The 14502-nt window shown below is 40.3% G+C and overlaps 1 protein-coding gene across 17 annotated transcripts in view; it reads right to left on the minus strand.

The window, feature by feature from the left end:
• Nucleotides 1-14502, minus strand: part of SIN3A (SIN3 transcription regulator family member A) — a 64339-nt gene that overhangs the window by 2447 nt on the left and 47390 nt on the right. For 12 of the 17 annotated variants that reach the window (XM_081550408.1, XM_081550401.1, XM_081550409.1 and 9 more), the window contains 5 exons: nucleotides 13547-13716; nucleotides 11879-12052; nucleotides 5852-5944; nucleotides 4893-4987; nucleotides 1040-1247 (listed from right to left, as the gene is read on the minus strand). In XM_081550408.1, coding sequence (XP_081406534.1) covers nucleotides 1040-1247; nucleotides 4893-4987; nucleotides 5852-5944; nucleotides 11879-12052; nucleotides 13547-13716 — 740 coding nt within the window. Of the gene's footprint in view, nucleotides 1-1039; nucleotides 1248-4892; nucleotides 4988-5827; nucleotides 5945-11878; nucleotides 12053-13540; nucleotides 13717-14502 lie in introns of all 17 variants that reach the window. The other 5 variants (XM_081550416.1, XM_081550405.1, XM_081550415.1 and 2 more) reach the window with 2 other exon arrangements.

Genomic DNA, 14502 nt, shown 5'->3' on the forward strand with positions numbered 1-14502 from the left:
CCCACTTCCCCTATGGCTCAAAACACAATGATGTTTCACTTATTTTTTTAAAGGCCCTGCCATGTGGCATTTGGGATTGTAGTTCCCTGACCAGAGACTGAACTCGCACCCCCTGCGTTGGAAGTGTGGTGCCTCAACTACTGGATCACCAAGCAGGTCCCCCACAACTGATGTTACTTTTTGAACATGTGAAGTCCTTCCCTCCCTCCCAGCCTTGCACTTGCTTGTTTCCTTTGCCTAAAAAGTACCAACCCAACTCTGCACCAGGCTGGATCAGGGGTCACCTCCTTAGAGAGGTCTTCCCAACAAAAGCAGGGCCCTGTGCACCAGTCACCCTTGATCACCTCACCTAGTTTCTTTCCTTGGAAATGTGCATCACCACACTACCTTACATGCTCTTTATCTCATAGCTGTAGTCTCAGGGCCTGGCACAATACCTGGTACATAACAGCACTAGGACTTTCACATGTGAACACAGACAGGATTCACACAAGCAATACTACCGGAAATGTGAATGCTGGGAGTAGCTTCACTAGAAGGTGCCACCAGCTGTTACTCACTAAGTTGTCCCCCCACAAATTCACAAGTGGAAATCCTAACTTCCACCACTCAGAATGTGACCTTGTTTGGAAATAAGGTTGTTGAAGATACAATTAGTTAAGATGAGCTCATACTGTTGGTGGGTGGACCCATAATCCAGTATAGCTGGCATTCTTTAAAAAGGGGGAAATTTGGACAGACGCGCACTTAGGGAGAATACCGTGTAAAAATGAAGGCAGAAATATACAAGCCCCACAATGCCGGTGATTGCCGGAAAAACCACCAGAGGCTAGGAAAGGCAAGAAACAGATTTTCCCTCACAGTCCTCAGAAGTTTCGAAGCAACTCTGCCAACACTTCGACTTTGGACTTCCAGCCTCTACAAGTGTTAAGATTAAGTTTTTGTTGTTAAGTCACGCAGTCTGTGGTACTTTGTTACAGCATCCTGGTACTGGCTGAGGAGGGAGACATGTGGGAAAATTCCAAATACTGGTTCTCACCTGATGAGCCCGCAGCAAGGCGGTCCTCCGATACATGTAGTCCTCTGACTTGATCACATATACCATCTTGTAGGAATTCAGCTTGAATCTACACTCCAGTTTATCCAGGCTGTCTGCATTCTCCATGGTCTTCTTGCTGTTTCCTTCCTTCCCTTCCTTTTCCTGCTGCTCTCGACCACGCTGACACTTCCGGATCCGCCGCAGATTCCTACAAAGCAGCAAAGCCCTGCAGCGTCAGAGTTCTTCCAGATGCAGATTCCCATGACTGCCCCCCAATTTTTCCTTATTATACACCTTCATGAAGCTTATCACAACTACATACATCTAAAAAAATGTTCAATGGTTTCATTGTTAAAAAATCTTTTTTCAACTGCAGAGATACATGGAATAAAAAGCAGAAATTGCCAACTACCCTCTATCCCAATTCTCAAAATCCCACTTGCCTTGGCAGGGGTAGCCACTGTTGGCAGTTTGGGCTTTTTTTTTTAATCTATCTATTTTTGGCTGGGCTAGGTCTTCGTTACTCCACGTGGGCTTTCTCTAGCTGCACCGAGTGGCGGCTGCTCTCTAGTTGTGGTGCACCGGCTTCTCATTGTGGGGGCTTCTCTTGTTGTGGAGCATGGGCTCAGTATTTGTGGCACATGGGCTTAGTTGCCCCTTGGCATGTGGGATCTTCTCAGACCAGAGATTGAACTACTGTCCCCTGCATTGGCAGGCGGATTCTTAACCACTGGACCACCAAGTGAGTCCTGCTGTTAGCAGTTTTGGCTTAAAATCTTCTAGATCTCTCTCAATTTTTCACTTAATGCCATAAAATTTTTTTTTTCCATTTCATTAAACATAGATTTGTGTCATTCTCTTTAACTGCTACAGAGAAATATGTCTTAATTTAACATTTCCTTAACAGGAATCAATCAGGGCTCTCCAAGGAACCACAGAGCACAAAAAATTATTCAAATGTCTATTTTTTCACATATACCATCAGTGCCATTCTACATATGAAAAAAGATAATTCATATCAGTGGATGCCTTGGCAGGTATTTAGAACTTAACCCCCTCAACAACAAGCAGAGAAAGGTTGTCAGCTTGACAATTCTATTGTTTCCTATACTTTGCTATTAAAAACTGCTTCAGTGAATATCTTTGTGCATATACATTTCCGCAGGACAGCAGTTCTTTGGTCCAAGGACTGTCGGAGGGCCCAAGACCTTTTTGAGGAAGTTGTGAGATTAAAACTATTTTCATAATACTAAAACATTGTGTTTCTTTCTAAAAAACAAAACAAAACACAAAGTACTAACATTAGCATTAGCGGTATAAAAATAACAGTGATTAAAAAAAAAGCTGATGGTGGCACCAACCTCCTTAGGTATCTTTGTACTCTTCTCTGGCCACACACTGGCAATTAAACAAAAAGGAAAGCTGGTCTGACTTTAGAATATCCTTGGGAAGCAGTAACATTTCTTATGAAATTAAAGCCCCTTATTTCACATCTTTTTAATATGCTGGGTGATGAAATGGGAACTACATATAAAGCACTTCTGTGTGCTAAAGTACAATGGACTCATGAAGGAAAGCACTTGAGTACCACTTGAACTGCAAATGTTCACACTTTTTACCCGAAAGAACAGCTGACTAGCTAGTCTGGGATGTTTGGCAGATATTTTCTCAAAAATGAACAAGGGAGCCTGGTACCTCAAGGAAAAACAACTGAGCATATTTGCTGTTAACGACAGAATTTAAGATTTCAAGTAAAATTCTGAATTTTGATAAATTGGTACTGGCCAGCATGACAAGTGACAACTTCCCACTACTTAAAGATGTGACTGATGAAGTCAACGGCAATATTAGTAAATGTGGCTTTTTTCAGGGGTGGTATGGAGGTAGGGGTGGGAATATTGTAAAAAGAAAACATGTCAACATTTGGTAGGTCTGCATAACTCAGTGAATTCAAATTTTCCAAATAACTGACTGTATGAAGTTATAAAACCATGCAAGAAAAAATTCAAAGTACAAGATAAGCCAATGGATTTTTACAAGCTCGTTGATATTTTCATTGATACTGCAACTAACCTTTAAGAAACTACTACTTGGAGAGTTTTGTTGTCATATCAAAGAATATCTACAATTATCTGAAAGGATATGAAAATACTTCCTTTTCTAGCCAGATTTTCTTCACATAGTCCAACCAAACAAAACAGTGCAACAGACTGAATATAGGAGCAGCTGTGAGAATCCAGTTGTTATACTAAGCCAGACATGAAACAGATTCACAAAAATGTAGAGCAATGTCACTCTTTTCACTAATTTGAAGTAGTGTTTCATTAAAATACTATTTATGATAACATGGAATGCATCTAGTATTGTTTTTTAATGAATTCATAACAAACATTTTCCAGTTTTAATTTCTAAATGTGATAAATATTACTATATATAATTCACATAAATAAGAGCTTTGGAGGGGGTATTCAATCTCTAAGAATTTAAGGGTTTCAAAGAAAAAGACTAAAAAATAACTACAGCTGTAATAATAGCTGTAAGGCAAATTTTTAAAAACCAAAGGTCCAGGGTAAAGTCTTCTGCATTTTAACTGCTCTGACCTCAGAATGATTGTATCAATATTTCCCCCTAAAGTATGTGCAAGTCGCTCCCCTCTTCCCTACACCTGCTATAATACAGTTTATAAATCTTTTAAGAATTTTGCCAATCTGGTAAGAAATATATGATCTTATGTTTATTCGTACTGTTTCATAAGCATGGAGACTAAATCTGTTTCGTTGAGAAAGGGGCCTGGCACAGAGCAGCTGCTTGAAGTATGCTAAATGACTCAATGAGTAGAAGAAGCTGGCAGCGTCCTTCTGTTCACACCTCTTTCCATGTTCCAATCAGGAATGAGTCTAATCACACTATATAATACCTTTCTGGGAATGTAAGACATGAGATTTCAATTCCCAAACTTGGGGAAAGGAAGAAAGCCGCTCAACTACAGCAAAACCCTGTTTTCTACTTCTGAAACTTTGTTTTCATCTTCAGATAGAGGTCCAACATACACAATTTACCCATATACAGGGAGGAAATTTCAAAAATTCTTCTAAGAGTAACACAGCCAGCCTAAGACTACCATCCTTTGAAAACCTTGTTTACAAGATTGTCCCCTGGGTGGGTTCTGGGACTGTGGATCGTGGGAGAGTTTCCACCATTCTCTAAATGCTAAGACTGCCTCACTGTACCTAAACTGCTTGTACAAAGTAAATGGAAAGCTGAAAACCTGGTTTCCTTCTGGAAGTCTGGAATTTTGGTACAAGTTAGGCAGAGGGTACCTACAGGACTAGGAACCAATAAAAAAACTCACAGCACCAAGTCTCCAGTGAGCTTCTCTGGTAGGCAGCATTTCAAACATATTGTAATCTGCTGCTGGAGGAATTATGTGTCCTTGTGACTCTAATGGAAGCCACAGACTCTCTAGAAGCTTGCGCCTACCTTCCTCTGATTTTTGTCACAGGCACCTTCTGCCTTTGCTGATTTAGCTGTATATCCTTTCATTATGGTAAATCATCACTGCAGGTATGACTGCATCCTGTGAGTCCTCCCAGTGAATCATCAAACACTGGAGACTCTGACACATATTCCTAAAGGGAAGTTATTACTGATTCCTAAAACTCTCACCTCCCTGATGCTTGGGCATATGCTCCAGATAAGAGCATGGTGTAAAAGCCACACAAACCTCAAATTACTGTCCTCAGTAAACAGAACAATAGATAAAATGAAAACCAAGAACCTGAAAGTGAGCTAACCCCTCGTTCCTGGACACGCAGAAGTGTCCTGCTGCCGATACAGGACACGGTTCACTCACCGTGGGAGAAATACTGGTTTCCGCGCCAGGTGCTCACGAAGCTCGGGAGAGGTAGTATCAGAATTCATGTATCGCTCCACGTAGTCTGACCAGCGCTGGAATTGTAAACACAACACGGGTAATTGGGCAGGAACCAAAAACTGAACTCCAACCTCAACAGGTGGGTTAGAAAATTCTATGCCTGAAATGTCTGAAATACTTAAATTTCAAGATAAAAAAAAATTCTCTTCCCATAATGACATGCTTGTTAAGTGGTACTGAAACACAACTTAAAAAAGCTGTGAGAATGCAAAACTTAAAGCTTCTCTGAGATACTTTAGAGTTATCAGAAATCGTAAATGGTTTTATTTCCCCACAGAGGGTTCTGTTAAAGAAAAAAATGTATAGTGGCAAATGTTTGAAAATCAGTACCTTTCACATCAAAATCTGAATTTCTTGCACCTCTTTTTTTTAAAAAAAATTAAAGTCTCGGCAACCACATTCCCATAAAACAACAGTCTCCTCCCCTCCATGTCATACATGACACTTGCCCCTCTCATTAATATTATCTGCTGGACCCAGCTGTGATAACCAACTCCCTCTCTGTCTACTCTGTGGGGTTGAACTCCTGGCTCCATCTATCCCAAAAGAAAGTAAACATGACACAAAGAATCAAGATGATACTGGGCAGATGGCACCTCATTTGTTGTTTCTTATGCTTTAGGAGAAAAACAAAGCTGCCAACCATGAGATTTCCTCTGAGGAGAGGGCTTTACTGAAAGCTAGATGAGACTGCCATTAATTCTAAATATCTACCACCAGGCAGTCTCTTCAGTCGAAGACATGGCTGACATGACCTATACTTTAAGCATCAGGTCCTGACCCTTAAAACAGGCTAATGCTGGCTGGGCTTCTAGCAGACAGTCCCTACACAGACTCTCAAGAGCACAACACACTTTCAGCAGTATGCTCATCCATACCTCTGCTTCTACAGGGTCATCCGAGTTCTCCTCTTCTGTGTCCAGAAGCTCAATGGTTAGCTGAACCTGGCCTTGGCTCTGAATGAACATAAGCTGAAAACAAGAAACCTGAGTGTAAACAAAAGACCATCTCCAAAGCTGTAATTAGATTCTCAAGGGTTGAGAGGTGGGGAGGCAAGAGAGTTATAAAAAAAATTTTGCTCCAGTTGAAGAGATGAGGAAGATACTCAAAAGCTTAAGAGGTGATTAAAAGGCAAAGGTTGTTCATCTTGCTACCAGCAAAATGAAATGTAAGAGCTTCTTGATGACATTTCATGTTTCATACTTCTTGAATTAGCAAAAACAGTAATGAATATCAGAAAGAGTGCTCAAAAGTCAGAAACATAAAATGTCAATGCCATTTCACTTGATAATCTCATTTATGGGACTTAATGCAAAGATGTAAACAAGTCTACAGTGTTTTTTTGTATTTTTTTTTTTTTAAAGAAACTTCCCATAACAAACGGAAGTGGAAAACATCAAACAGAGAGCAGCAATCATTTTCACCACAATAAAGACTACCCAAGAAATCACACATACCTTGGGGTAAAGAACACAAAACATCAACATTAAGAAGTGATCTGTTGCAATGAAACCAACGATATTTGAAACTCTGAGTTTTGCTAATATTATTTGTGTGGTTTTTTAAAAAAAATCATATTTAAAAGCAATACACTGATAGGGGCAAAACCAAGTCATGTTTTGCACAAAAGAAGTACCAAGTGGTGATGGCACACAGAGCTCCCCATTGGGAATCCCAGGACTCTCACTGCCCTTATCTGGAGGGACTGCTGCAGACAAATCACTATCAGATTGATCTCTAACCTAAGCCCACAGTGATAAGAGGACAGACTCTATGCTTTCACTACCTTTAGACCATCCAAGCTTTGCACCTTGTTTTATGTCCATGGATATGCTTCAGCATTTCCAAGTTTACAGTCTGTGGGAATTTGAATAGAATTTGTATCCTACTGTTACGTGAAAATTGTATAATTTGTAATTATGTTGAACTGGTTCACAGTGCTTTTCAGATTTACTAAATCCTTCTACTTCTCTGTATACTCATTCTATTAATTTTTGAGAGTTTGATAATGAACTTATCTACTTAAAAAAATAATTATAATATATAGTGGAACTATATGTAACCTTGTTCTGTATTTTCCAAGCCTCCTGTAAGTGTGTTATCATACTTTCATAATTCAAAAAAATTAAAATTAAAAACATAAAAAAGATCACTATCAGAATTACATGGTAAAGATCAGAGATTAGAAGAAAGCTTGAGAAATCATTTATTTCAACATTCTTCATTTTATATAGGGAAATACCTAAAATTCAGAGTTCTGATTTCTCAAGGCCACACAGCTAGTCAATAAGCAAACAGAACCAGAAACCAGTTCTGGTTCACAGTTCTTCTAGAGCAGCCTTTAAAAACTCCTATTAGCTAATAAATTTTTTACAATGACAAGAATACAACATACACACATACAAACACAAACATAGTTACTTTCAAAATAGATTTGAAAGGAACTGTTCCTAGGAGTTTGCTAAAACCCCCTGGATTTAGAATGAATGACCTAGAGTGTCAAGATCTGTCCTACGGCTATAAGGAAGCCATCCTTCAAAGTAATACTGAGAAGAGTGTCTTCTACATTCTTAAAACTGAACTCGATTTCACCCCAACTGGCTCCTCACCTGTCTGACACATATCTTGCTAGGTCCTTTACCATGTGTTCACCCCAACTCTCTGACCTCTGCAACCATTCCAAGGCTTGACTAGCTTTATTATTAGACTGCCCACATCCATCACCCCAATTTGGTAACTGCCTCCAGGTTGTAAATATGCCTCTGATTCCTCCCCTTCTCCTTACTCAGTGCTACTAAACTGATCTTCCTGAAAGCTCAAATCCAGTGGGCTATTTAGTCCTTAAAAACGCCTCACTGCTCACCAACCACAACAAAATCCACACCTCTTACCTACTATAGCTATGAAGATTCTCTACCATTTGGACACAACCCTTCTCTCTTTTTTCTACATACCTCCTTTGCTTCATTCAACTAACACAAAGTCAAGTCACTGAATGTTTGCTCTTTATCTGTTAGGGGCACACTCAGAAGAGAGCATGGTTTCTTGCTTGTGTGTGTGTGCGCACGTGCACTCAGTTGTGCCTGACTCTTGCAACCCTATGGACTGCAGCCCCCCAGGCTCCTCTGTCCGTGGAATTCTCCAGGAAAGAATATTGGAGTGGGTTGCCATGCCCTCCTCCAGGGGATCTTTCCAACCCAGGGATTGAATCTGCGTCTCTTACATCCCCTGCATTGGCGGGTTGGTGCTTTACCAGCTGAGCCACTGGGGAAGCCCCAGTTTCTTGCTTGGAGGAGCCTAATTCAGCAAAAGAAAAGGAATACAAACAGCTATATTTATATTACAACAAAATAACTACAAAGGTACTATTCTAGAAACATGGGCAATATGCTATTCCCCCCTCAGTGAATTGAGAAAGATTCCACTTCATTGAAGTGACACTTAGCTGGGCCCTGAAAAACACAACAAAGAGGAAGACCAACCAATTTCAGAGAAATCATAACAAAGAAAATCAAACAAATAAATCATAACAAAAATATTTGAAAAAGTACATAAAAAGAATACAATCCTGCTCCCCCAGAAATGGTGAAGGATGCGAATGCCAGTATGCAACACACAGAAGAGGAAAAATGGGTGACAGTAGGAAATAGGGAAATATGAATTAAAATATTTTTTAATCATCTAATTGTCAAAAATGAGCTTGATAATACTAAGTGTTATGGGGATATAAATGCTCTTATCAAAGTGCACACTGATATATCCTTTCACTTTGGGAGAGAAATGAGAATATCCATTAAAGTTAAAATTTTAAAACATGCATGTGCATGCATGCGCAGTCATGTCTGACTCTTTGCAACCCCGTGGAGTGTAGCCCACCAGGCTCTTCTGTCCATGGAATTTTTCAGGAAAGAATACTGGAGTCGGTTGCCATTTCCTCCTCCAGGGAATCTTCCCAACCCAGGAACTAAACCTGTCTCCTGCAGCTTCTGCACTGTTGGGCGGGTTCTTTACCACCGCACCGGGCTTCCCTGATAGCTCAGTTGGTAAAGAATCTGCCTGCAATGCATGAGACCCTAGTTCGATTCCCGAGTTGGGAAGATCCCCTGGAGAAGGGATAGGCTACCCACTCCAGTATTCTTGGGCTTCCCTTGTGGCTCAGCTGGTAAAGAATTCACCTGCAATGTGGGAGACCTGGGTTCGATCCCTGGGTTGGGAAGATCCCCTGGAGAAGGGAAAAGCTACCAACTCCAATATTCTGGCCTAGAGAATTCTATGAACTGTATAGTCCATGGGGTTGCAAAAAGTCGGACACAACTGAGGGACTTTCACTTCACTTACCCCTGCACCACCTGGGAAGCCCTAAAATATGCATACCCTACCCTTTCAACCCAGTAATTTCATTTCTGGTGACTGCAGCCATGAAATTAAAAGATGCTTACTTCTTGGAAGGAAAGTTATGACCAACCTAGATAGCATATTTAAAAGCAGAGACGTTACTTTGCCAACAAAGGTCCGTCTAGTCAAGGCTATGGTTTTTCCAATAGTCATGTATGGATGTGAGAGTTGGACAGGGAAGAAAGCTGAGTGCCGAAGAATTGATGCCTTTGAACTGCGGTGTTGGAGAAGACTCTCGAGAGTCCCTTGGACTGCAAGGAGATCCAACCAGTCCATCCTAAAGGAGATCAGTCATTGGTGTTCATCGGAAGGACTGATGTTGAAGCTGAAACTCCAATACTTTGGCCACCTCGTGCGAAGAGTTGACTCATTGGAAAAGACCCTAATGCTGGGAAGGATTGGGGGCAGGAGGAGAAGGGGACGACAGAGGATGAGATGGCTGGATGGCATCACCAACTCGATGGACATGGTTTTGGGTAGACTCCGGGAGTTGGTGATGGACAGGGAGGCCTGGCGTGCTGCAATTCATGGGGTCGCAAAGAGTTGGACACGAACGAGTGACTGAACTGAACCGAACCCTTAACACTACCACATGCACACAAGAACATAAATTGTAAATGCTGTTCAGTGAAGCACTATTTGAGGTAGTAAAAATGGAAATAGCTTAAAACATTCACCCATAGGGGAATAATTTAAAAAAAAAACAAAACACAAAAACTATGGCACAGGAAATTCCCTGGTGGTGCAGTGGTTAGGACTCTGGGCTTTCACTGTTGGGGGCTCAAGTTTGAGCCATGGTGAGGGAGCTAATACCCTAAACAAACAAACAAACCACAAAAAACTATGGTACATTCATACTATTAAGTATGACACAGCAGCTGAAAAACATGAGCTATGTCTATATAAACCAAAACAGAGCAAATTCTAAGACATATTAAGTGGAAAAAAGCAAGATGCAAAGTACATAGTTTAATTAAAAAATGTATTTCTACATAAATACACATGTATATGTAAGTGCATAGAAAGGGGTTTGAGTGGTTATATGGAGAGTTAAACATGCCAAATTTTTAAAAAGCACTAGAGAATATGCCTAGAAAAAAATGAAGGGAGAAGAGGCTGGAGGTGGAACTGGACAGGGGATTTGAAGGGCTGCTTATGCTTAGCTTAATGCTCATACTATGTTCTTTCATTTTCTATGTAAAACATTTTAAAGAAAAAGGTCACTGTGATGACCCAATATTCCTGGTTACCAAGCCTTCTGTTCCCTCTGCTATTCTGACAAATGTGTTATCTACAGGGTAAGTCTACCCATTCCTTCATAGGCCCTCACCACACAATCTCTTAACTCACTGTAGGTGGGGGTGGTAATTCTGTCACCATGAAACAAGCACACATTAAACTCATGGTAAACATTTATAGATTTAAAACTATGCAAGGCTTAGGAACTCTCCTCTGTAGTGGGAAAGTCCTCAGGTAGTAGAGCATCATAACTGTGACTGAACTAGAAAACTCAGTTTCAGGTCTTTGATTCTAAATTAAGCCAACAGTAGGCTGAAAGTAGAAGCACACACAGCTAAGTGAACAGTATGAGGGTCAGATCATTAAAGTACATGGGACATGCTCACCGAGGTTAAACTTTTGTTAGCTCTCTGTGCTTGGCCAACTACAAACCTTACTCTGGGCCACCTAAACTTGTCCTTACATTAATACATACAGGCTTTGTTCAACTATACATATTACACAGCTGCAATAATAATACACATAATTTTGTGTCCTTTTATTTGCTTCAGTATTTTTACTAACATATAATTAACTTTAAGAGCTGCAAAATACGTCATCTAGCAGTCACACAATAGGCTGCCATTAGCCATTCCCATTAAGGGCTGGACATATAGATTGTTTCCAGTTTCCAGCTATTTGCTTTTCTAATTAGCTGTTACAATGGTGGAAAATTGGAAACAACCTAAATGTCCAAATAGATGGGCATAATTTTCTATAAAATACTGAATGGTCATAAAAAGATGCTGAAGACCCAGAGGTTTGCTAATTGAGCAAAATAAGTTACACAGAATGTTTTGCCCGGTATAATCTCTTTCAAAATATACAAACATAGAAAAGTTTAGAAATGCCATCAATGATTATTTCTGGGGAAAACCATAGACAACTGGTTTTTCTTTTCTCTATATTTCCTATCTTTTCTACAATGACCATGGATTACATTTTTAAACAATATTCACAAAGCATTTAATATCAAAAAAAAAGTTCAGAGAAAATGAAAATTATATATAAGAACTAATTTTTTTTTAAAGGCAAGAAACAGACTGCCTATGAGACTTTACTTTTCCATGTTTTTTATATTTCTTCTAATGAGTTCAAAGGAACTCCAACGCATTCTAGGAGTGGAGACACTGGGTCGAAGCACCCTGGTATGGCTCTGACTTCTGCGGGGTAGAGTCCCAGCAGTTTACACTGTCATCAGCGTGTTCCTTGACTAAATGAGTAACTCTCACCTTAAAGCAATTTTCATCTGACATGAGCTGCTCAGCTTTCCGCTGATATGTTGACTCCAGGAGGCTCCTTGAAGTCTGTGTGTTCAGCTGGCCTCCTGTGGCCCCATTATTGTTTTCTGCCAGGTACAGGTCAGTCACTTGTACACAGATCTCATCACTCACAATATGCTGCAGCTGGAATCAAGCAAAGGCAAGTCATCAGGAACCAAAAATACAGTTCTCCCCATCATACACTCAGCCTTCCTTTGGTGGTTCCAATTACTCAGTTAAAAAAATTTTTTGTTGAAAATTTTAGAAAATTAATCATATAAAATCACTATCTTCAGGGGTGCCCTGTTATATATGAGACAAATTTACATTTTAGATAAGAAAACTCACTGTGTGCTAAGGTGAGGAGAGGGAACTTGGAGAACCATGAAAACAAGATCCATTCCTATATTCAAAGCCCTGGTACAAAACGAAATTCAACAGGCACTGAAGAAGTTGTTGCTGAATTAATCTGTCACTGGCACTCAGCTGAAGGAGCTAAGTCAGAATGAATATTCAAGTTTCTGGACCCCAGGCCAATATTCTTTCTAATGCACTCCCTATTTTTCCACATCTGATAATAAAAGCATAGTATTTAAATTTTATGCAAATGAACTCATTTTCAATACATGTCAATCATGATTGACTACTGGCAACTTCTGTGACTATCTTATTAAACTCTCTGATGACTAGCAAGTTGAACCCTTCAGAGATTCCATTCTTATAGGTCATGATGATATCATCTATCATAAAATAAAAATTCCTTCAAATGAAATTTTACCCCTTAAAACGCCACGGGATGTGAAAAACAGATAAAGAAGAAAGCAAAACGTTAATTGCAATAACAATTTACCTATTTTACTTTAAAATTCTCATAACCGCTAAGCCATTCTATTTTTAGGAAGATACACTCTTTTTGATGCACTAGTAACTATGACAACTACTTATTTTTAACATTTGAAAAAGTCTTAAATGACAAGTATGTATATTTATAGATAAATGGACAAAATGTAAGGTCAGACGGTGAGTGATCTGATGGTGGTAGAAAGGCCAGCAACTGGAAATGGTTAAATTACAATTAGGCCATACAACAGCTTTTAATGTGACTGTTAAAATAATGCTTATAACTTGATAATACAGAGGAAAGCTTAAAACACAGTGTTTAAGAGAAAAAAGCAGCGTAAAAAAAGTATACAAAGCATGGTCTCTACTATGTAGATATATCTTTATACTTTCCTGTTAAAGGTCACCGACTCCTTCTACACTCTCTTCTTGGATTTCTGGCCCCACCCAGTCTTTGGAAAGGGTAGCTTTATAAATCCAGGCACAACTAGGCAAATCCCAACCCAATGCTAGGTTTGTCAGATTCTCTCTCTCACGTCTGAGGTAGGTGCCTCCTCCCAGGGCACACTGAGCAAAGCACTCAATCACATGGCTGAAGCCCTTCCACTCAGTTAACAGGAGAAATCCGACATCACCTTAACCTCCCCCTCCCTCTACAGAACCACGTATTCGTTAACATTATCACATGAGAAAATTGCCTGTCCATTCCCAAAAGAAAACTTGCCTCGTCTCTTTCCTGACCCACCTGTAGATGAGGACTCTCTCCCTCCCCAACCCTCGCCCGCACCACACCCTCACCTGTCTGACAATGCTCTGGATGAGTTTGTCCATGGTAAAGGCAATGTAGGCATGAATGGTGAACATCTCTCTCAGCGAATCTTCGTACTGGGACGAGTCTATGTTGCCATCCAGCAGGCTCCGCACCATGTCCAGGAAAGCTGGGTAATAATCTTCTACATCAACATCCACTGTGGGAAAGAGGGGAGAGGTGAGGCCTTACCCTGCTAAGAAAAGATAGGAAGAGAGGGCAGGGCAAATCCCACAGCTGGCCTGAAAAGCACTGGACAGAACAAACCCTCAGTATTCAGTCTGCTGCAGACAGATGAGATCTGACAGGTGGCCACAACCCCAGCACTGTCTATCAAAGGAGAGTGACGCTGCAATTTCAACAGCAGCTTCTAACTACTCTGACTGACCGAAACACTTATTTACAGTACGGCCTGGCAATGCGTGACAGGAGAGCAAAATATCCCAGGGAAGAAGTTTCTTCAAAAAGCTGTTGGCTCCCTGCTAGGAGAGGAGCCTGCAAAGGGAGTACCCCCCACATGGGTCACTTGCTCAAATAGCTATTTCAACGAAGCATAAAGGGCTGAAGAGAAAAGGCAGACAGAATCAAACACTAGCACTGAGAAACCTCTCAGGAACAGGAAACTAGGAGGGCAGATTAAATCCTTTATGAATAATGAAGTATCTGCATTTGTCAAAGTCCTTTTGTTTAAAAGTACATTCCCAACATTGTACTTCACAAATTACATCAAATGATCTATACTTGCTGTATATGAATCACCTCAACCACCAGATAGAAACCTTATCAGTTGTTACAAAGACATTTGGAAACTAACAGAGCACACAAGGAAAGGTGAAAGGACTCCACCTTTAGCTTACTAAAATAAGACATATGTACATGAAGCTGAAAAACTGGCAAATCTCATCTCCAGTGCCGGCAATCCAGAGAGCAGTGCAAGGGGACTACT

The sequence above is a fragment of the Giraffa tippelskirchi genome, chromosome 12 (genome assembly GCF_054371585.1).
Source record: "Giraffa tippelskirchi isolate mGirTip1 chromosome 12, T2T-mGirTip1v1.2.pri, whole genome shotgun sequence".
NCBI classification, from domain to species: domain Eukaryota; kingdom Metazoa; phylum Chordata; class Mammalia; order Artiodactyla; family Giraffidae; genus Giraffa; species Giraffa tippelskirchi.